Source organism: Vicia villosa, linkage group LG2 (assembly GCF_029867415.1).
Source record: "Vicia villosa cultivar HV-30 ecotype Madison, WI linkage group LG2, Vvil1.0, whole genome shotgun sequence".
Classification (NCBI taxonomy): Eukaryota; Viridiplantae; Streptophyta; class Magnoliopsida; order Fabales; family Fabaceae; genus Vicia; species Vicia villosa.
Window position 1 is genome coordinate 184,977,104 of NC_081181.1, and position 24,730 is coordinate 185,001,833.

Consider the following 24,730-nt stretch of genomic DNA (forward strand, 5'->3'; position numbering starts at 1 on the left):
CGAACTTGGAACCGACCAAGTAACCGGTCTGGTTCAATAGTCAGATCGGGTATGCCATCAAACCGGTGGGAACCGGTGAAAACCGGGGAAACCGGAAAACCGGCGGTTTAATTGCTTCTTTTTTTTTAACTTTTTTTTTAACATTTCTTTTAAACTTTTTTCTTTAACTTTTTTTTTAATATATTTAGTAGTGTAGTACTTAAATAGCATTCTCACATAGTTTTTTTCGTTAGTGACAAATTAAAAACTTTATTGTCTATTTGTTATCTTTGCTAATAAATTTTCTTAAATAACATAAACATATTGATTTTATTTGATTTTCTTTTTAGAAGGATCCTATTTTGAATTAAATTTGGTACACATTGGAGTTATTTTGTTATAAACTATTCAATTAGATTATGTTGTAATTAGACTTTGTTTGCAATTAGACTTTGTAATTTTTTACTATTTTTTTACTATTTTGTTATGTGTGATACCTTTGTTTAAAATTTGAATTTAAGTTCTGAAATTGTGAATTTATGATATGATATTTTTAAAAAATTTAAAAGCTAGTTATATTTTTTTAGAGACTGAATCATCCGGTTCGACCGGTTTTATACCTATATAATGACAGGTCTATTCAACCGAGTTATCCGGTTTAATCCGGTTTGGTCGTGCGGTTCGACCAGTGACCCAGTGGTTCAACCGATAAACCAGTGACCCAGTACCCTCACCAGTTCGATGACCGGTCCGGTTTTTAAAACACTGCTTTTACATAAATATATTCAAACATAAATCAATTATGTTAAACTCAATTCTATTAAAATCAATTCTATCAAACTCAATTATGCTATAATCAATTATGTTCACCGCCAATCCACCTAAGATAATAGAGAATGACACAAGGGCAAATTCATTTCACATGCATTTGCAAAACATTAGTGGTGATGAGTTGGATTGTTCTTTAGCCGATGGATTTTAGTACAACTAGTTATTTGATAATAATACTAAATAATTTTTTAATTAATACTCTGCTACCCACATTAAATATAATAATTTGAAGTTCAATTTAATAAAATTTGAATTCTCTTAAATCATTTGTTGTTAAAGTGGATCAGTACTAGGACTGCAAATCAGAACATCCCTTAAGCCTCGCGTTTTTTTAGGGGTAAGGTGTTGGTGACTTAAAAGCGGTGAAGTTGTAACACCCTTCTAACCCCGCGGCAAATTAAATAAGTTCATTCAGAGTACATGAAAAATAAGGGTGCTACAATTCAAAAATTAAGTAAACATCGTTTAGTCATGTCATGCATTCATTGAGGCAATCATCATCAACTAAAACATTTCATGTTAACACAGCGGAAATTAAATCAAACGGATTAAGTTTAACATCTTTAAAACTAATCCTTCAAACATCAAAACATAACCAGAGTTATAAACCATAAACTCTAAACATCGCGCCCCCAGTGTTACAAATATCAGAGCATGACACCTGACGCTAACTAAATAACTGACTCATGAGCTAATTCTCACCGAGTCGAACAGCCGCTATCCTCAATCTGAAAATGACAACATGTAAGGGTGAGTCTCATCATAATTAAAAAATGTTATAAAGTTATAAAGCAATAACACATCATAGCTGCATCATTCACCCAATTGTTTCATAAACAAACATCCAGACAAGTTTCATCATCACAATCAACCAACACATCATCAATATTTATAACACTGGAATATATCCAATCATGTTATAAAAGTATGCATATGTATGAACTGACACTATGCATGTGGTACCAACATCATCAAATAGGAATAACCCATGACCGATCTAACATCATCAAGATACGGCCCTGCCAGCACAGATTCCACACAATGGGAATCATGCTCTTTACTGATCCAACACATCATCATGGATACAGCATCATTAATGAATATGAATGAATGCAAACATACATGAACATACTTATACCATCGTCAAGTCTAATGAGTAACATCATCAAATACTCATTTCATCATAATCATCATCATCATCAGCAAGCATGTTTATATATATATATATATATATATATATATATATATATATATATATATATGCATCATTCAATCACAATCACATCATTAATCATCAAATAGATTATTTCACAAGGTTTGTTTAGCTCGAAACATCACACGAAACGGGCCAACGGTTCAAAACTTATGAATTTTCCAAATTATTTCATTTTTCAAACAGCTTCAGCCGTAACCGGTTACAGACAACACCATAACCGGTTACGCTTGATGTAACTCTATTCGCTATTATTTTAGTTTCAGCCGTAACCGGTTACAAACTCGCAACCAGTCCAAAAACCTCATTTTTCACAACCGTAAGCGGTTACAAGCCTGACGTAACCGGTTACATCACCTGTAACAGCAAAAAAAGCACTTTTGACAGCAACTTATTTCCATCCAACACAACCCAAATCGAGTCGTTTCGACCATACACGAAAAACAGAATCAATTCACAATTATTCCATGTCATTTCATGCCTCAGCAACACATTCAAACACAATCAAACATCACAAACAAGCATTTACACATAATTTATCAATTTGAAACACAACATCATCCAAATTGACTCAAATCCCTAACTCTATCATATGACTCAATCAATACGAAATCTACATCTATTCTATACTATCAGCCCCTAACCCGATAATAGATGCTAATCAGATAAGTCCCCCCTTACCTTAGCCAAATTCTTGAATTGGGTCTTCTTCCTCTTTGATTCTCTTTCACGTTCTTCAGCTCCTCTTCTCACAGCTTCCTTTTCACGTTCTAATTTTCTTTCTCCTATTTTCCTTATTTTATGAAAACACAAAATAACTTAGTAATGGGCTCCTTCACATTACACCCCCCCATACTGCTAACTTCACGAATGGCCCAACACTACATCTTATTATTTCTTTCCACATAATTCCAATAAAATGCTAATTTAAATTAATTAATTTAAAACTTAATTAAATTAATGAAACAAGAATTTTCGGGTTGTTACAGAAGTCACCATAATTTTGTCTCTTATTTACCTTTTATTTTATTTATTTATCATTTATTATTTATATTTTTCTGCTATAAGTCAATAATGATACAATTTAAATCAAATCTTTTTAAAATGGGCAAATACAATCAATAATTTAAGACATTCAATCAATTGGGCCATTAATTTTGTCCATGGATAATATCTTTTTTTGCGCCAACTTTTAGCCTATAAATAAAGGCATTTTCCTTCACTTTCTCATGTCTAGAATCGTGAACTACCTCACTCTCCTCATTCTAGACATATTTTTCTATTTTCTCTCACATTAATTTAGTCATAGCGCTTTGAGAAAGTTTTTGTGTCTAAGTGAGAAAATTTATTCTAGAAAGGGTAAATTGTAACTTCATTAAGAGATATTTTTTCTTGAGCTTAGCCTGGTCTTGATGACTACTAGTGAAAAATATTCTCTTTGTTTCTTGAGCTTAGCTTGGTCCAAAAGCTATACTTGGTTTGAGATCAGCTTGATGTAAAATCTCGGTTTGGTTCGTGGTCAGCCCATGACCACAGTTTAGTTTGAAGGATAACTAGTTCAAAACTCCACATTGCTTTGAGATAATTTTGTAAAAAATATAGGTTTATCTTTGGAACTAACCGCTCAAAGCTTCATTTGTGTTTAGAAGAAAAACTAAGCGCTTCAGTTTGTTGTTCGTTGTTTGGTTGAAAGTTAACCTAAAACTTCATTTTTCATGTATAAGGGGGCTTGTGAGCTTAACCTACTAAAAACTCATAAGAATTATTGGATACTCTCAAGATCAAGTCTTGGGAGAGAATTCAGTCACTTCATTTAGAACAAACATCTATAAATACTGTTATCAAATCATGAGGTAATGATTCGAATAAAAGGAACAATGACTTGAATCAAAGGTTAAAAAGTTGAAGATTGATGCCATTATTCGAGTCATGCACTACTTATGATTTAAGTCAAAGGGTGTAGTGATTCAAATCACACACTCTAATAATTCAAATTAAATGAGGCAGTGGCACATTCTTACTTTCAAGAAAGGTTATTATTCTATTCACATTGTACATGATTCAAATCAAGCTTCACAACAACCTTAATTCAAGTATTCTAACTTGTGATTCAACTACACTCACTCAATTGAATTAAATCAAATTGTCAGGCTTAAAAAGAAAACATTATTATGGATTCAACTACTAATTTATTAAATGAGGACGATCTCAAAGATACAATACTAAACATAGTTGAAGCGAACATATAGAAATGAATTAACAACGAAATTACAGACATATGTCAAATCAAATCATGCACATCAATATAAATTGACAAATTACAAACACACAGTAAATCAAATGATGCATATACACACAAATTAACAAATTATCAAAACAAAAATGGTACCGATAACAAATGCAATTTCACGATGTTCATCGACAACAACAAAATGAACTCAATAAATGTATGATTCAATATAAATATGAATATAAAAATCTCATTTCAAAGCATGAAATATCAAATCCTTAATGTTATATTCATATAAACACCCTATAAATGTGTGATTTAACAATATGGTTTCTTAACATTCTTACTTTGAATATGCACATAATTCTTTGAAATAGATTTGACCTAATTTACAATGTTTCAATAAATTTGAAGATCTTGATTAATGAAGAATTAGAGATCACCATAAAAATCACAAATTAAGCATTTGTTTGTTGTTTTTATATCATAAAATATGACATATAAATTTATAAATATATATTTCGTTCATTTGTTTCTCTTCATTGTCTTTGTCATTATTGACAACAGATGAAGAGTGATATCAATTGTTGAAATGTATTGTAGTAAACAAAAAGACAAAAGAGAGACATGTGTTTAATTTAATAATTAATTAAATGTATTGTAAAGTGTATACTTGATCCAAAATCTATGTTATAATCTTCACTTTGTTTTTGCAAAAAGTTTTTTTTTTTATTTACATGTTTTTTATGAAATTAATACACTATAGCCATTGGATCACTATTCAGAAGAGAATCTTTATCAGATGTGCATAATTCCAAATAAAATGTCATCAAATAATATTTCATTATTCAACTTGAAAACTATACAAGGGTGAAAACCACATTATATAGTGGTAAAAGCAGTAACGGTAATGTGCTAGTTATGCGGAGAAAAATGAAACAGAATTAATGTATAGCATAATTATTATTTGTTACTCCCCCACAAGCAGGACTATGGATGGAAAGAAGTCCTAGCTTGCTAAGAAATGATGAAAAAGTCGGGCCCGGAAGAGGTTTAGTTAGGACATCAGCTAGCTGGGCAGAAGATGGAATAGGGAAGAGTTTGATGATGCCATTTTCCAGTTTTTCACGGATGAGGTGGCAGTCAATTTCAATGTGCTTTGATCTTTCATGGAAGGTTGGATTGTGTGCGAGATAGACAGCGGAACGGTTGTCGCAATAGATTGAAGTTGGTTTCTCAAATTGAATGCCAAGGTCTTTGAACAGATAATGTAGCCATTGGATTTCACATGTGAGAGCAGCGAGAGCGCGGTACTCAGCTTCAGAACTGGATCTGGACACTGTAGTTTGCTTTTTGGATTTCCAGGAAATGAGTGATTTGCCTAGAAAGACTGCGAAACCCGTAGTAGAACGTCTTGTGGTTGGACAAGTTGCCCAATCACTATCTGCAAAACCAGAAAGTGTAAAATTAGAAGATGTCGGGTAAAACAATCCTTGTGCAGGATTGGATTTTAAATATTGGAGAATACGACGTGCAGCTTGGAAGTGAGTGTCAGTGGGGCTAGCCACAAACTGACTCAATTGTTGAACTGCAAATGAAATGTCAGGACGTGTGGTTGTTAAATAAATTAATTGCCCTATTATTCGTCGATATTGGGTAGGGTCATGATAAATTTCGGAAGCAGCAGCAGACAGTTTAATGGAAAGATTGTATGGAGTAGGGGAAGGTTTTGAAGCTAACATACCTGTGTTGTTTAGAAGATCGAGAGTGTAATTTCGTTGATTTAATAAAATACCTGAAGAGGAGCGAGCTACTTCAAGACCAAGAAAGTATCGTAAGGGACCTAAGTCCTTGATACGAAACTTGTGATTGAGAATAGCTTTGACATGTGTGATTTCATTGAAGTTGTCACCTGCTAACACAATATCATCTACGTATACAAGTAAGGCAGTTAAAGTGGAAGAATCATGTTTAATGAAAAGTGAATAGTCAGCATGAGAGTGAGAATAGCCTAAAGATAGTAAAACATCAGATAATTTAGAGTACCATTGTCTGCTGGCCTGTTTGAGGCCATATAAACTTTTGTTAAGTTTGCAGACTTTGGTATGTGGAGATGAGTGAGTAAGTTTGTAACCTTGAGGAATTGTCATGTAAACTTCCTCATTTAAATCTCCATGGAGAAAGGCGTTATTGACATCGAGTTGCTCGAGATGCCAATGCTTTATAGAGGCCAAGGATAGAAGTGTTCTTACAGTGGTTAACTTAGCTACGGGGGAGAAAGTATCGAAGTAGTCAATGCCTTCTTGTTGGGTGTATCCCTTTGCCACAAGACGTGCTTTGTACCTGTCAATACTACCATCAGCGAGATATTTGATACGGTAGACCCATTTACAACCAATTGGGGATTTGTTTGGAGGGAGGTCAACAATTGTCCAAGTTTTTGTTTGTTCTAGAGCTTGTAATTCTGATTGCATAGCTGTCAGCCAACATTCATGTTTGCAAGCTTGGTTGTATGTGGTTGGTTCGGTGGCAGAAGAGATGGAAAGGCAAAAGTTTTTGAAGTTCTTGTTGCAATTGTTGTAGTTGAGGACCGAGGAAAGAGGGAACTTGGGACTGATTTTAGGGAAGGTAGTAGTGTTGTTTATGATGTTGCAGTGATAGTCATTTAAGTAAGAGGGTTGCTTGGTTATCCTTGTGGATTTTCTTTGTGGTGCAGGTGGGGGATTAGCGGTTGTAGGAGGGATATTTGTGTTGGGATTAGGGTCTGTAAGAGGGATATTGGGGCTGGTATTAGGGGCTGGAGGAGGGTGATTGGGGCTGGGATTAGTAATAGGGGAAGGGGGTGTATTGGGAGGAGTTTGGGGTAGTTGATTGTGAAGAGGTTCAAGGTCAGTATCAGTAGGATTTAAGGTGGAGATAGGGGGCAAGGGTCGATGGTCATGAGTCTTGGAAAAAGGGTAAATGAGTTCATAGAAGGTGACATTCCTGGAAACAAGAAATTTGTTAGTCACGAGATCATATAAAAAGTAACCTTTGGTGCCGTCTCGATACCCTAGAAAAACAGAGTTGTGAGATCTATAGTCAAATTTAGTCCTATTCTGTAAAAGGGTTGAGGTGTAAGCGAGGCAACCAAAACTTTTGAAAGTTGAGTAATCCGGTTGTTTGTTATAAAGTAAAAAATAAGGTGTTGTATTGTTTAAAAGAGGTGACGGTAAACGGTTAATTAAGTGGGTGGCATGAGTAACAGAGAAATGCCAAAAAGATTTAGGTAGATTGGCTTGGAATAGAAGGGATCTTGCAACGTTTAGGATATGTTGATGCTTCCTCTCAACAATACCATTTTGTTGAGGGCATTCAACACAAGTCCTTTGATGCAAGATTCCGTTGGTTTTATAAAAATCATGCATTAGAAATTCCTGGCCATTGTCACTACGTAAGCATTTAAGGGTAGTGGAAAACTGATTTTTGATAAATGAAATAAAATTGGTTAAATGTTTTCTAGTTTCGCTCTTTTGAGTCATTAAGATAACCCAAGTAAAACGCGTATAGTCATCCACAAGGGTTAAGAAAAAACGATGGTTGTGGATAGAAGGTGTTGAGTATGGCCCCCAAATGTCAGCATGCAGAATATCAAAAGGTCTAGAAGAATTACTAGTGCTATCATTATACGGTAAACGATTTTGCTTAGATAGATGACAAAAATGACAAGGCAATTCTTTATTGAAATTGTAAGAGATATCAGAACATTGTTTAGCAAGAATTTTATGAACAGAAGGGGAAGGGTGTCCTAATCGTCTATGCCATAGAATAGAAGTAGAATCAGAAACATTATTGCTACTAAAGGAGGGTAAAGGGTGAGTAGGAGTGGCCTGAGCTTGAAGCACATATAAGTCTCCATATCGCTCAGCTAAACCAATCGTCCTCGTTGAGTTTTTCTGCAAAATGAAACAGTCTTTATTAGTGAAAGTCAAGGTACAAGTAGAAGAATCTATAAGTTTAGTAGCAGAAATTAAGTTGACATGAAACGTGGGAATGTAATAAACATCATATAAAATTAAGGAATTTGAGAGGTGTACAGTGCCTGCAATGTTAGTTGAGACAGTGGTTCCATTAGGAAGTTTAAGATAAATAGTAGGAACTACAGAGTGAAATTGAAAATTGTGTAAATTAGGTGTGATGTGATGAGTAGCACCTGTATCGATTACCCAGTATACAGGTGGCTTACCATCTTTTGAAGTAGTAATAGAGTTCACATTAGGGAGGGTAGCACCATCTTGAGGGCATCCATCAGGGATAGGAGCAGGAGAGATTTGATGTTGTTGTAGGAGCTGAAGTATTTGGTTGTATTGGTGTTGAATGGAAGCCAAAGATTGTTCTGGAGGAGAGGTGATAGTGTGATCGCTGGAGCTGGATTCTGCAGCATGATTGATAGAAGGCTTAGGACTTTTGTAGTGGTAACCTGGGGGATAACCATGTTTCATGAAACATGTATCCACAGTGTGATTGTGACGACCGCAGTGAGTACAAGTGCGTGGGGGAAAATTGCAACGACCTGGGGATGTTCTGCCACGACCACGAGATGAAGCTCCCCCAAAGGCAGTAGTAGGGTGAAAAGCCATCGCCATCGAAGAGATATCAGTGGAGTCAGAGAGAGGCACATGAGATCTGCGTTCTTGACCTAAGACCATGGAGAAGGTTTTCTCCAAAGAGGGAATGGGTTCTAGAAGAAATATTTGAGAACGAACCGTTGCGAAAGAATCAGTGAGGCCTTTGAGGAATTTGAGAACACGATCTTGGTCTTTGTATTTCCGAAGATCAGTAGCAGCTCCACATGTGCAGGGGATGGCGCAAGTGCAATCACGTGTTGGACGAAGCGAATCGATTTGTTCCCAAATTGAGGTGAGTTTAGTGAAATATGTTGAAACGTCTAGGGTTCCTTGATGGAGGTTGGAGAGGTCATCTTGCAGATCTGAAACTTTGAAAATGTCACCTTGAGCAAATCTTGTTTCCAAATTTTTCCAAACAGCATGAGCTTGATCGATCCAGAGAATTGATTGAGCAATGTTTTCTGATATAGAACGTTGAAGCCATGAGAGGACCATGTTGTTGCAGCGGAGCCATGGATCGTGCAAGAGGTGACCTTGAGCAGGTTGAACAAAGGTTCCGTCGATAAAACGAAGTTTGTTCTTTGAAATTAGGGCAACTCTCATCGATCTTGACCAAGAAATGTAATTGCTATGATCAAGAGGGGGTGTGACGAGGGTGAGGGAAGGGTTTTCATTGGGGTGAAGGTAGGTGTTCTGTGAGGGAAGAATTTTGAGGAGAAGATGACGATGAGGAGAAAGGCTAGGAGAGAGAGAGAGAGAGAAAGGATTTTGAGATCGTGGATCTTGATAAGATCACGTGGAGAGAGAGAGAAAGTATTGTGAGGCTGATACCATATCAGATGTGCATAATTCCAAATAAAATGTCATCAAATAATATTTCATTATTCAACTTGAAAACTATACAAGGGTGAAAACCACATTATATAGTGGTAAAAGCAGTAACGGTAATGTGCTAGTTATGCGGAGAAAAATGAAACAGAATTAATGTATAGCATAATTATTATTTGTTAATCTTTCTACAAATGAGGCGCTACCACTAGGCCATTCAATTTGTTTTTGTTTAATTTATGAACTAAAATGTATAGGTTATATGTTATAGTATACATGTTATATAAATGTTACAATATTTTCTTAACATAGTTACCGTATATATTTCGATAATAGTCAATGACTTTACTAATCCATGACTTTGTAATTTTGGGCAATTTAATAGAAGAATAAATAATTAAAGTATTATATTTTTAGAGAGAGAATGGTTGTTTTAGAGAGAAATAGGAATGAAAATTACAAAGTCACTATAATCCAAAGTCACCCAAACCCTTCTCATATCTTTCATACTTCCACTAGGCCATATTTTTTGAACATACTTCCACTAGGCCATATATTTAGAACATAGTTACAATATATATATATATATATATATATATATATATATATATATATATATATATATATATATATATATATATATATATATATATATATATATATATATATATATATATATATATGAACATGTTTATAGTATATTATAAAACGTTTTTAGTTGATTTTTTATTTGAATTAATTAGTTCACAAGAAACATTATTTCAAATTTACAAAATATTTATAAATTACAAGGAATATTATTTATAATTTATGTGTTTAAACATGAATATATGTTATTCAAAAAATTATTAAATATGTTATTCAAAATTAAATTTAATGTTATGAAAAATTAATTTTATTTATAATTTATATGTTTAAATTAATTCAATAATAATAATAAATCAAATGCTAACGTGGCATTTAAAATAACTCAACAACAATAATAATAATAATAATAATAATAATAATAATAATAAATACCAACATGGCATTTAATTTGTCAAAAAATAATTTAATTTAATTATAATTATAATATTAATTTAATTATAGTTAATATTCATATTCAATTAATATTATAATTACTAGCGTTCAAACGGACACTCTCGTGCCCGTTTGTCCGCTTTTTTAATGCGCACAGCGTCAAAATGTAAATGAATATTTTTTTGTGTAAATTTTGTGATATACAATCTCTCTCTCTCTATCCCTCTCTCTCTCCCTCTCCTTCTCTCCCCCTCTCTCCCTCTACCTATATCTCTATCTCTCTCCCTCTCTCTCCCTTACCTCTCACTCTTTATACATTACTATTACACTAAAAATGATAAAGGAATAATAAAAAGAATAGAATTCTCTAGTCTGCCTGTTTGTCGGCTTTTTAATGCGCACAACATCAAAATGTAAATGAATATTTTTTTGTGTAAATTTTGTGTATTGCAATGTCTCTCTCTCTTTCTCTCTATCTATCTATATCTCTCTCTCTCTCTCTCTCTCTCTCTCACTCTCTTTCTCTCTCCCTCCCTTTCTCCCTCTATCTCTCCCCCTCTCTTTCTCCCTCTCCCTCTCCTTTTCCATCTCTCTCCCTCTCCCTCTCACTCTCTATACACTACTGTTACACTAAAAATGAAAGAATATTAAAAAGAAGGGAATTCTCTATTCTGCCAGTTTGTCCGCTTTTTTAATGCGCACAACGTCAAAATGTAAATGAATATTTTTAATTAATTTTAATTATTTTGTGTGATGAATTTTGTGATATGCACTCTCGTGATTGTTTGTGCGTTTTTTTATTTGCGCATGCAAGAAATTATAAAATACCGTTTTTTTGGTTTCACTTATTTTAGGCGAAATTATTTAAAAACTTAATTTTATTTGCGCTTTTTTTTCTTGTGTCATAAAATATACTCCAAATTATGTTATAAAAATGTTGAGATAATATGAGAGAAACAAAATGGGAAAAGGAGTATTTTTGCAAAAGGATATTGAGACAAATACAAATGCAGTTATGGATTTCGTAAAAATTATATTAGGTGAAATGGAGAAGAGAAGTTATATAGATCAATGCAAAAGTAGTTATAAAATTCAAAATTATAAAATCAATTATTTGTAAATGGAAGTCAAGGGCAATAAAGAAAAGAAAATATGACAACCCAAAATACTCTATCCCCTTTTATTCTTACAAAATAGTTTTCTACACTAACACATGCACAATAATTAAATGGATAAACATACAACATTTGATGCAAAATAGATATTGTAAAACACATTAGAGCTAGAGAAAAAAAGAAAAACATTAGACTGACAATTGATAAAGGAATAAAATAGTAAAATGGGTATCATAAAATTACATCTATATTATTCTACTTTATTGATTAAAAAGAAGTATGATAAGTAAGAGTATGATAATTAACTCTTTAAATGCAGGAAGTTAGAAGTACAATTAGAAAAGATTAGTATGATAATTGAAAAATAACCTTTAATTTTTACATGGAAGAAAAACTATATGTTAAATTCAACATCAAACACATGCCACACATGTCTTCCATTTTTAAAGCTTATTAGGATCCTGCAAAGACAACTTTACTTATTTATAAAATAATACGTATTATCTGTCTCTAACAAAACCAAAATAAAAAGGGATAACATCAATAACATTAAGAAGTTGGATATAAAAAGGGATATGCCATTAAATTATAGAAGGAAATATGAATCAAATAAAAAGAAATTAACCAAATGAAGAGGGGGAGAAAACTCTAAGTGTGGTTCTCTTGACTTAAATTTGTCCATATATTTTCTTTGATGAAATGGAACAACAATCTTTCAAGCGGCTATCAAACTTTAGAGCAACCAAATGTAATAAATAGGTTATCGAGTATTCAAAGAGAAAACTAAATTAACAGAGACGAAGAGGAGTAAAATGGAGATATTGTGGCGACATTGAAAAAGTCTCATGATAGCCAATACTACAAATATGGAATCCACGCCACAAAGTGGAGAAAGGTACTCTGTGTGTGTAACTGCAACTAATACAGAGGTACCAGATTTTAGTCGTTATCTTCATCCTTTCATCCATGATAACCTGTTTGTTACATTTGGCAACAAAATATGTCAGCCCAAAACTCTTTATCTCCTTTATAAATAGAGTTTACTCATGCATCCATGTTACCAATTTGTCTCTGTTGCTAGAAAAATGGTGGTGAAGAAAGTCTGAAGTTAAATAATATTAACTATATACATATTGGGTTAAGAAGTTATACATGGAGAGGTTTATAAAAAAAGTTTGAAAAAACCAACTCTGCAGTTATACCCGTCTTTTTTGAATTACTATATTGAAAAGAAACTGCATCTTCTTATTATTATTTCATTTAAAAAAATAAATAAATTACTTGTAAAAGAGTAAAATAGGAATGAAAATAGGTCAGTCCAAATTGTCCTATCCCCTTTATATATAGTTATAGATAACTATAATGTATTTAATAAAATAGATAAATGCTATTAAATTAATATTCAAAATTGAATAAAATTATTTTTTGACAAATTAAATTAAATTATTCAAAAACAAAATTAATGATGAGTTAAAATTAATTTTTAATTACATTAAAAAAATTGCATTTAAATTCAAAAATAAATAATTTATTTAATATTTTAATAATTTTATTAAATGTAACTATAAATATTTTATAAATTATTTAATAACAATAAGTATTATTTAATTATTTAATATTTAATAATATTATTTATTTAATGATATAACTATAAATATAATGGAAATATGAAATATAGAAACGCGTTTCATGTTGTGAATAGACACAAATATTTTTTGAACAAAGAGTTATATTTCTATGTATTGGTTCTATTTTCACGAAAAAATGCAATCCGTTTTTTGATTGTAGAATAATACAATTATTTTTTAGTAATAGTTTTTTTAGCGGTTGGGTGTTTGAAGTTGTTGTGAATGTTCTTGGGATAGAACCCCTGTGGAAACTTTTTTATTATTTTTCGTTTTTCATATTTATATATCAATAACATTTTAATTTAAAAGTAAACGACATAAACATTTTGGCCTAGTGGTAGCGCTTAAAAGTAAAGAGCATAAACATTATAATATAGTGGTAGTGCCTTCTTTCTCATAATGGAAAGGATATGAGTTCAAGTTCTATTGTCTTCATAACTTTTCATTTTTCTAAACTTAGAATAATAATAAATCAAATGCCAACCTGATATTTAAAATAATTAAAAATTAATATTAATAAAGACACATCACAATTAAATAAATAAATAAATATTAAAATAAACCACGTGAGATGCCACGTAGGAGATTTTCTTCTGAATAGTGAACCATGGACTATGGTGAAGAAATCTTGGTTTATTAAGGAGTATCATAATTTTTTTTAAATGGGAGAAAATCAAAACTCTCTATATTGGCAGAGGGTATGATATATTTAACTCATAAAAATATGACAAGTGTACTTTAACACCATTTAAAGAATAAATATATGAGAAAATTGCATGTGTAAGAAAAAATTATATACTTGTCATATTTTAATTCAAAAATAATACAAATCACACCTAAGAAATTGTATCTCAGACAATTTTTTCTATGTTGTTTATAAGTTAAAATGAATAAAAATGGAAATAATAATATATGAATGACACATGCCATTTTTATATAAACAATTTCTTAATTTTAAATTTGTTCAAAACATTTGTGAACCAAAGAATTTATGTCACCCATCTAAAAATCCAATTCATTTTAATCCAATTAATTTGATCTCTATCTATCCAATCCTAGATCTAGAGCTTTCAAAATGGATTAGCTCATATAAGTCTGTCCGCCAGGCCTGAAATATCATAAGGCTTGAGCCTTAAAATTAGAGCCCATATTTTTCAGGACTTTTTTAGCCCAACTCTAAAAAGTCCTTTGTCCATTAGGGTTATCCCATATGGGTCGTGGGTAACCCATTAATCCCGCATAATTACAAAATTTAAAAAATATATATTAATATTTAAATTCTCTAACATTTGTATTGATAATGGAATATTTGCATAGATGCATGACCAAACTGCATACCAATCCTGAATTCAAATTCCACCCTAAGTGTGCTAGGTTGAAGATTACTAACATTTGTTTTGTAGATGATCTGATGTTGTTTTGTAGAGGTGATGATCAATCCATGAAGCATATGATGAGCAAATTCAAAATGTTTTCTTGACTCTACAGGGCTGCAGACTAATCCCAGGAAATGTCAAGTGTATTTTGGATGTACCACTGAAAAGAGGGCTATTCTGACAACCACAGGGTTTGAGGAAGGATCACTTCCTTTCAAATATCTCGGTGTTTCATTATCAAGTAGAAAACTGAGTATCAACCAATGCCAACCCTTGATTGATAAGATTGTGGCCAGAATCAATCATTGGACTGCTACTTTGTTAAGTTTTCCTGGGAGAAGCCAGCTTGTGAAAAGTGTAATTTTTTCTGTGACTGCGCATTGGCTCCAAGTCTTTCCTCTGCCCAAGTTGATAATCCATCAGGTGGAAGCAATTTGTAGGATGTGTTTTAGGGAGTGGGGAAATTGAAGGGAGTAGAAAGGCTCCAGTGGCTTGGGAAAAAAGTTTTTAATCCTCGTAATGCTGGAGGTCTCAGTATCACTTCTCTGGTGGAATGGAGCCAAGCTTCTATGCTCAAGTTGCTGTGGAATATGCAAGCAAATAAGGATAAACTCTGGGTGAAGTGGTTGGATGCATACTACATAAAAGGCAGAGACATTATGCAATGGAATCCCCCTGGAGATTGCTCTTGGATCCTTAAGCAAATTCTGAACAGTAGAACTACAATTGAAGACAATCAGAAGTGGGACCAAACTCTGCAGTTGGACAAGTTCAATATTATGGAGAACTACCAACTTATTAGAGGTGATAGAGAACAAGTCCCTTGGAAGAAAGTCATTTTTCATAACAATGCGAGACCGCGTGCAAAGTTTCATCTGTGGCTTGTGCTTATAAAGAGAATTCCCACGAAGATAGACTTAACAGATTTGGCATAATAACTGATAAAGGTTGTTGTTTCTTTCAAGAGGACGAAACAATCGACCACCTTTATTTTGGTTGCAGGTACATAAAGCGGATTTGGAGGACAATCTTGACTTGGATTGGCTATAATAGAAATGGTGAACTGTGGAACACTGAGAAGGAGTGGATTATGAGGGAAACAAGTAAGAAAGGTTGGATAAGACTTCAGTTGAAAAATGCTTTAGCAGAAACTGCCCATATGATTTGGAAAGTGAGGAATGAGGTCATTTTCCAACAAAAGCTACCTGATGAAGATGTGGTGAAGCAAGTCCAATACATTGTGGCTATTAGATGCAATATGATGAAGAGTCTTAGAAATCATATAAATCTAGACGACCTTACTATAAAGTGATTCGTGCTAGGGGTTACTTGTCTTTTAGTAATCTTTGAATTTTGGTTACCGGGATCCAAATGGATCGATTGTTCTTAACTGTTTTTTGAGGAATAATAAAAGTTATCTATTCTCCAAAAAAAAAATTAAACTCTCTTACCCCAAAATAGCATATTAATTTTTATCACCTTACTCAATTTTATCTCTATTCTATTTAATCTTTCCAACAAAAGCTACCTGATGAAGATGTGATGAAGAGTCTTAGAAATCATATAAATCTAGACGACCTTACTATAAAGTGATTCGTGCTAGGGGTTACTTGTCTTTTAGTAATCTTTGAATTTTGGTTACCGGGATCCAAATGGATCGATTGTTCTTAACTGTTTTTTGAGGAATAATAAAAATTATCTATTCTCCAAAAAAAAAATTAAACTCTCTTACCCCAAAATAGCATATTAATTTTTCTCACCTCACTCAATTTTATCTCTATTCTATTTAATCTTTCTCTTTTAGATATTATACATTAATATAATCAATATTCTTTCATCGTAGTATATTAGTTTTTCTCATATGTTAAATATTCAAGTATTATTTTATACAATTTAGAGATAGATTGTATTTAAAAACACATTATAGTATTTATAAGAGATAATATAGTACATGTATTAAATTTAAAATAATATAATTTTAATTTTATTTATAATAAATATTATGGAGTTTTTATTTCAATTTTTTTAAATAAAAAAACTCGTTTAGGGTCGGGTACGCCGTCAAAGGTCGGTCTCGAGTAGTAATTTTCGAACTCATATTACATAACTTAAAAAACTCTGGGCCCTCCAGAATCGATCCATTTAGGACCAGATAGCCCATTTTAACAACTCTACCTAGACCGACGCAACCAGAACAAAATTTAACCACATCTACCATATAAGAAAATATATACATATGGAAATCACCATTCTACCCATCTCTATTATTTTCACACTTACTAAATTTGTTGGTTTTTTGGTCTTTTTACACTGAATTGACATATTATATTATTAAACAATGCTTTCCATTACTACTATATCACATAATACCCTTCATTTTGCTCAATCTTTCTCTCTCTTCCTATTTACTTTCTCTCTTCTCTAATCTCTCTCACTGTCTCGTCCTTTCCTCTCTCTCTCTCTCTCTCTCTCTCTCTCTCTCTCTCTCTCTCTCTCCTCTTTTTATCTCTCGAGCTACTTACAAAATGTCCTATTCTTCTTCCTCTTCCTCAACCTTCTCACTCATCTTCTTCTTCCTCTTTCTCAACCTTCATTCTATAACAACATCATCACCGTCCTCTTCTCCCTATTTTGGTATATTCGTATCACACCGAAACAATAGTGGTGTGCGAATCGATTTACAGCGTATGAATATGTTGGATTGTGATTTTAAGGTTTCATCAATTTTAGGGTATCACACCGAAACAACAATGGTGCTGCAAATCAAGGTTTGTTGTTCGTTTCATATTTCTAACAAAAATCATTTTAAAGTTTTCACCATTTGCTATGTTTTTTTTTAATTATTTTGTTTTAACATTCAGATCTAATGTGGCGGCGATGAGTTGGTGGTGGTGAAACAAGTTTCCGGCAATGAGTTGGGTGGTGGTGGAAACAGGTTTCTGGCGACAAATTTTTGGCGGTTGGATTCAAAAAGGTTTATTTGTGACTTTATCAATTTAGGTTTTGTTATTAACTTATTCTGGTAGATTTGATTTGTTTAATTTTTGAACTTTGGGTTATTGTTGTGGGTTATTTTTTTGTGGTTGAACCAATTTTTTTATTGTATATGACATAGACGGTGCAATATCGATAAACTCCAGTGCAAAGTTCATATTTTTTGTTCCATTATTGTTTTATTTTTCAATGTTTATTATTTACTAATCTTTGTAGGTATGAAACAGGTTGTGTTGAGATTGTATAGTTAAGAAGGTTTCTTCTACCAACCATTTGTAAGTTTGCTATATGTAAATGCCTTTAGAACTTATTATTGTTTGTTTTTTTTATTAGATTTCTTTATTTTTGTTAATAATTATTATTGTTTGATATTGATCTCAGTTTTGATTCCAAGATCTATCATAATTTTGGGAACGACTAAGTCGGTGGACAATGTTTAATGTTTATATTGTTATTGTTTTCTATGTGATATTTTACTTCTATAATAATGTTTAATGTTTATATTGTTATTTGCTTATGTGAAAAGTATATTGTAGATAACTCATTTTTTTGCTTGATAACTGACATGGTTTTGGAGGACATTGTGTTAACCAGGAAAAGTCTTTTACTCATGAAAAGTCCACCACCACACGGAATGTAACTCCAAAAGTTGTTGATTTGGAGAAAGATCTCTTAAATGAGCTGATATTGGCGGTAGCTAAGCCTAAATATAGGTAATTTTCTATGACAGTAAAGCATACTGAAAAATTATTGAATAATAATTAGATGTTTTTTATTATAGAGTCGGATACTGAAGCATGTTGGCGATTTAGCTGTTACGGCTGCATCGGCAAATAAAGCTACGTGTATGGATCTCGGCGATCATTATGTTAATAGTGATTGTGTGAAGTGCATGCTACATGCTGAACAAGTTTCTATCTATTTCTTTGATTTTCAATTATATAAATCAACCACTCATATGTTCCTTAATCAAATATTGTTTACCGTAGTGATCTTCATGACATATTTGAATCAGAACATGTTTCAGAAAGTGACGTAATAATGTATTTCTATATAGGAAATGTATGTGAAATGCATGGAGATTGTTTTTGTTTGTAAGTATGTTGTACTAAAAATACATGTGAAATGCAGGAAGATTGATGTTGCATGGGAGGTGTTTGATGAGATAAGTAGATTCAAAAACATGTGCTATTGGAATTCAATGATAATGGGTTTGGCTGTTCATAGAAAATGTTGCAGTGCTATTGAGATTTATGATCAAATGTTGATAAGAAAGCTAATTGCTTAACCTACTGTTGAATTCCTTCACATATGTCATGATATACCCTTTTTGGAAGTGATTCTAAACATTAATAAGTTCTTTTTTATAGGAAAATGTAGCAGTTGTAGAAGGGATATTAGCATGACATGTTTCTTTGAGCAAATTGGTTCGAGAAACGTGTGAATTGCCTCTTCATCGCAAAAGTGATCTATATGTTCATTCCTTAGATCATTTTTTGTAATTCAAAGTAAAAATCATCTTGACCCAGCAAACTGTGCAAATGCGGCAGTAAGTTCTGCAAGAATATGTGCATATTTTATTGGCACTTCCCTCAATATGGCATAATAAACTATCTTACTATTTACTTTCATAATTTTTTATTTGCCTCGCTTTTTCAGATGCAGAAGACAAAGTTCTACATTTATTGTTTTTTTCGTTTCTATTCAATTTATCGTAGCAGAAAGATGTCAGCCGAGGGGATTTTGATTTATCGTTTCTATTCAATTTTTATTTCTGATTTCAGATGTGTGTTTAATTTAAGCTTTTTTTGGAGTAGCTAAGAATTGGCAGTGATATTTGTTTAGTTGGTTGCACCTCTTGAGACATTAGGGAGAAGTGCAGCTAAACTACAAATTGAGAAAAGTACTCATATAGGTGTTATACCCCAAAATTTGCCCACATATTTTTCAAGAAAACTCCAATCTGAAAATTAAGGGTCTCATATAATCATGGATTTTTATTTCAAACAAATATCCTAACATATGAAACACTTAGTTTTTAGAATTTCTCTTATACAGTAATTTGGCTTGCAGTTGAATTTATTCTTACGCAAACGCCAAATACTCTTTATTACTTCACACATGCTATTTATTTATTTACAGATAAATAGTACTGACACAATTGGTACAGAGTTAAATCTTTTTGCAGGCGCAGAATCAGGAAGCTCAGACTGTACTGGTAACAAATAGATTATTATCTTTTGTTTCCCACTAATTTTTGTACTATATTCCAATATTTGCAAAAATCTTTTCAAATCTCTTTTTCAAAAATCAAATCTCTCCTTTTTCCAACACTATCATACACTTTCTTTCAAATCTTACTTCCACTCAAATTTTCCTTTTGTACGGAATCACATCATTCCCCAACGTCTCTTTCCTTCTTTCCATTCTATAAATACCTCTCATTTTCTTCCATAAAATCTCACATCAAATTCCAACTCATCTTTCAAATTCCTACCTCATATCTATTTTCTCTTCTTCCCTGACAAGAATGGCAAAGTGGATAGAGACACTGTTTCTTACAGTCATCACCATTGCTACGGTGATCATGACTTTCTTCTGCCTGCATAGTCCTGAGGAGTGTGGACCTGCAATGGTTATGCTCCCAATCATCTACATGTTATTGTTCATAGCATGGGTTATCAATCGTCATTCTTAAAATTTGCCGTATTTCTCATTTCTTAAATGTACCGTTTATTCGTCGTACTGTTCAATATAGTATGTAATATTTGTACTGTCAGTATTAAATGTTGTACTATTTGTCATAATATTGCTTAGTTACTAAGATAATATTTTGTGTGTTTTCTGCCAGTCAAATATTCCTATTTCTGTGCATTAAATGATTTTCAGGGTTATTATCGGTAATTTTGCCCGCGTACCGTAAATATAAGTTATTTATTATGTCTGTGTTTTTCTAACAAGTCATGTAAATAAACTTTCATTTTTCACATAAAACAAAAACAAAAAAAAACAACAAAAAAAGAAAATTAACTTTGACTGTTGATTTTTCACTCTAACTACTACGTCAATACCTGAACAGTCAGTCGACAGCCAAACTGCTGGCAGTACAATTCTCAGTGTTTTGTGCCATCAATCAAATCAATCTTTCACAATTCAAAATTCCAAGATTTTTGTTCAAGAAGTCTTCTGAATATCACATGATAAGCAGAGACTCAACACTGCACAAAAATCAGGTACGCTTAACTGTCTCCTACACAAACAGTCCCTAATCAGGGTTTTTCTTGTTTTACAGGAGCAACAAGTTTTTGAGAGCTCAAATGGATTTCATACACATCCATATATCTCAAAGTACCATCATACAAATTTTCAAACTTCAATTCACTCAGACGCACCGTCGGCAGCTCAAACAGTCAACAGACGACCCGTTTGACCAAAAAAGTCAACAGACAGTCAAAAATGAAATTTTTTGTCAAAATCCATATTTTGTCAAAGGATTCATCATTTGATCATTGGATGATCATAATTCATCAAGGAAAGATCAAAAATCAACAAAACCCTAAGATTCAAAATTAGGGTTTTTGCCTGAAAAGTCAACTCAACTTTGACTGATCATAACTCTCTCATCCTTCATCCAAAAAATTCAAACCAAAGCTCATTGGGAAGGAAATTCAATTATCTTTCAAATGCCATTGATCCCATGGTCATTGGATTCACCATTTGAAAAATATGACCAAAGACATTACAGGTCATTTTCAAAGTCAACAAAAAGACACTTTTTTCAAAAGGACACACAAGGAGCTTCAAAAATCATTTTGACATGAGACCAAAGACATTGGTTAGAGGACTCTTTGAGGTTTCTAAAAAGTGCAAGATCTCCTTCATATGACAAAAATTGAGGGATTTACACCTTGTTGAAGTTGGCTAAATTTTGGGAAAATGCATGAAATCAACATTGTTCAAAATTGCATTTTTTCCAAATGGGGCCAAGTTTTCAGCATTCAAACATCATTTCCATGTTACTATGGGCCTCCCACGACCAAGACTAAGCCCATATCATTTTTATCCATTTTTGGCATGATTTTATCTTACTTTAAGATTAAAATTAAAAGGAAAATGCATGGATAATGGTAGCTTAACTTCCAAGCATGACTCACCTCAAAGAATCTTCATCTTTCTGCAGAGGATTGAAGGACAAGGCAGGTGCATTGAAGGCAAGATGACTTGGTCAAGAATTCAAGCTTTTTTATATTAAAAATGCAAAGTTTCAACAAAGGCAACTAAGGCACATCTTAGCTTCAATTCTAAGCACACATAGCTTATAAATAAGCTATCTTAGTTCAGCAAAGAAGAGGACACGAATTCAGAAGCATAGCATAGCATATAACACTTGTAATCACTTCAAAAAATTCAAAGAAAAACTCAAATTCGAATTTGTAATTTCAGTCCATTTCAATACAAACTAAGCATTCATACACCTTCCTTAAACATCACTGAAACTATCTCAATCAATTACAAGCCTTGAAGCTCACTGAATCGAGCTACACAGGTCAAAATTTGTTCAAACTAAAATCAATTCGTATCTGGTTATTCACACATGTTTAACAAGATGTAGACATACTATTGAGTTTGGTTTGAGGTGTAGATCATTTCTGGAAACTTAATTGAAGTTTGGACACGTATAAACGAAACTACCATTTTAGGGTTCATAGCTTCAAATTTAGGGCTTTCCAAATTAGGCAAAATTAGAAGTTCTAAATAGCACCATTAGATTCGTATGGACAAAACGAATTGAATGGTACCATCGCGCTAAATGTATGTGTGCGTTTGACCCTATTCGCTATTTTGCAGGTTTAGTAAGTAACCAATTACAGCGCTTTTGGTAAGAAAGCGCTATTAAAAGTCTTGTCTGAAGGTTGAAGACGAAGACGTGTCCCCCCCCTATTGGTTCTGACGCGCGCGCTTTTTTGAATATAACCCTTGGTTTCAGTGTTTTGCAGGCGTGTCATAAGTGATGTTCCCTCACCATCCTGACCATCTGATCTCATTTATGACTCATCCAACGCTCCAGATCACGCATGCACACCATGCTCCCTCACAAACAACCACACAGGATCAGTATCCTTTATTTCTATTTTATTTTCTATTTTTATTTTAATTTCTTTGTTAAATTAATTAAAAATAGTTTTAAAAATCCAAAAAATACACAAAAAATATTTTTAGACTTCTAAAATAATATATTATTTTCTGAAATAAAAATATTTTATTTTCTTCAAAATTTCAATATTTTGCATAATTAATTAGTATATATTTATATATTTGCTTTTTAATTATTCCAACCAATCAAAAAAATCATAAAAAAAATTGTTCTTTGTATTAAATATTGTTTATATATTATAAACTAATTTTGTACATATTTTGAATAATTTTATCTTTAAGTTTTAATTATTTGTATAATTATTTGCATAATTATGTTTTAATTAACTTAAATCAACTTCAAATCAATTTCAAAAAATCCAAAAAAATTAGTTTTGTTTTAAAATTAATTGACAAATATTTTGTACATATTTTAAACTTAATTTCTAGGTTTAAATCTATTTTCATCTTTTTTCTTCATTTTAATTTAATTAATCATGCATTAATTATAATTAAAATAAATCATAAAAAGTCCAAAAACATGCCTTTTATTTTTCTTGCAATTTAAATTCCTAGATAAATGTATAGGATGTCAAATTCATGTAAATAGGCTAGTTTACATTTCCTGCACAATCGATGTAATAGCGTAGATTTACTTTCCGCACTTTACATTTCCGCATTTTAATTTCCAGCACATATAAACTGCGTGTATGTCAAAGATAAAATTGAACCGTTAGATCACTAACTTCAAAGATAAATGTCTGAATCCAATCACAATCACATTTGCACCTCTTCAGGTAATCCTTTTTCACAATCTTTCAAAATCAAAGTCAAAATTCCACTGTTTTGAGTACAAAATCGAACCTTGCTTTTATATCCGGTGAAAGGATAGATTTTTAAAGGGAACAGGATAAAGACCTTACAACTCAGGGTAGACCTCCTAGTTTGCTTGCTCAAATCAAAACAAACAAAATTCTCATACACTGTTGTTTTTCAAAACTTTCAAAAAAGACAATACTTTGTATACATCCAAACACGGGTTATTACAAAGTTAACGTTCTTTTCAAAAAACATCTTTCGAAAGATAAACAAGCATTTTGTATACATCCGCACACGGATCATTACAAAATTCAATTTACAAAAGTATTTGAAACCACATATGAGCAATTTCAGAGCAATTGAAAAGTCATCGAAAAACAAGTGAGCTAAGCAAACTTAAGAGCCCATGGATAACCATGGATACAAAGGGTGCTAATACCTTCCCTTTGTATAACCTACCCCCTTACCCAGAATTTCTTAAAGGTCTTTTTTCTGTTTCTTTTATAAACCTTTCCTTAATTGGATAAAATAAAAGGTCGGTGGCGACTCTGTGATATTTTCAAAAATGCGAAAGCATTAAGCGACAAAAAAGAGTCAGTTCACGTATCTCTACAGATCAGAGGTATGGCCCGGTATTTAAAAAAAATCGGAGGTCCACAATAGGTATATTAGCAAATCCTCAAACAGGGGCATTGTTTTATAGATCACAATCCATGCGAACACACGGGTTCCTACATTTTATGTACATTTAAAGAAAATAAAAGTAAATATATTTAAAATTATATATGAATTCAAATACATGAAAAATTAATAGTTTTTTAATTATTTATGTTACTAATAATTTTATTTTAAAATTATTTTAAACTTAAGATACAATATTTGTTAAGATAATATATGAAAAATTGAAAATAATTTTTTTTTTACATTTTGAAAATAAAAACGTGCGTATCACACGGG

At 32.2% G+C, this 24,730-nt stretch overlaps 1 protein-coding gene across 1 annotated transcript; it reads right to left on the reverse strand.

Annotated features, from left to right (window-relative positions):
- Positions 1-7,946: 7,946 nt before the first annotated feature.
- On the reverse strand, positions 7,947-9,538 carry LOC131647643 (uncharacterized). Its single transcript, XM_058917513.1, has 2 exons — positions 8,479-9,538; positions 7,947-8,188 (listed from the first exon to the last, which is right to left on the reverse strand). The coding sequence occupies exons 1-2, from the start codon at positions 9,461-9,463 to the stop codon at positions 8,157-8,159; spliced, it is 1,017 nt and encodes a 338-aa protein (XP_058773496.1). The 5' UTR covers positions 9,464-9,538; the 3' UTR covers positions 7,947-8,156.
- Positions 9,539-24,730: the final 15,192 nt, after the last annotated feature.

What these genes read in the sequence shown, in the direction of transcription:
- LOC131647643 (XM_058917513.1), bottom strand. Translation starts at nt 9,463, where the DNA reads ATGAGAGTTGCCCTAATTTCAAAGAACAAACTTCGTTTTATCGACGGA. An exon ending in TATTACTACTTCAAAAGATG is followed by an intron (nt 8,189 to 8,478) that starts GTAAGCCACCTG and finishes TTCATTTTGCAG; the next exon opens with AAAAACTCAACGAGGACGAT.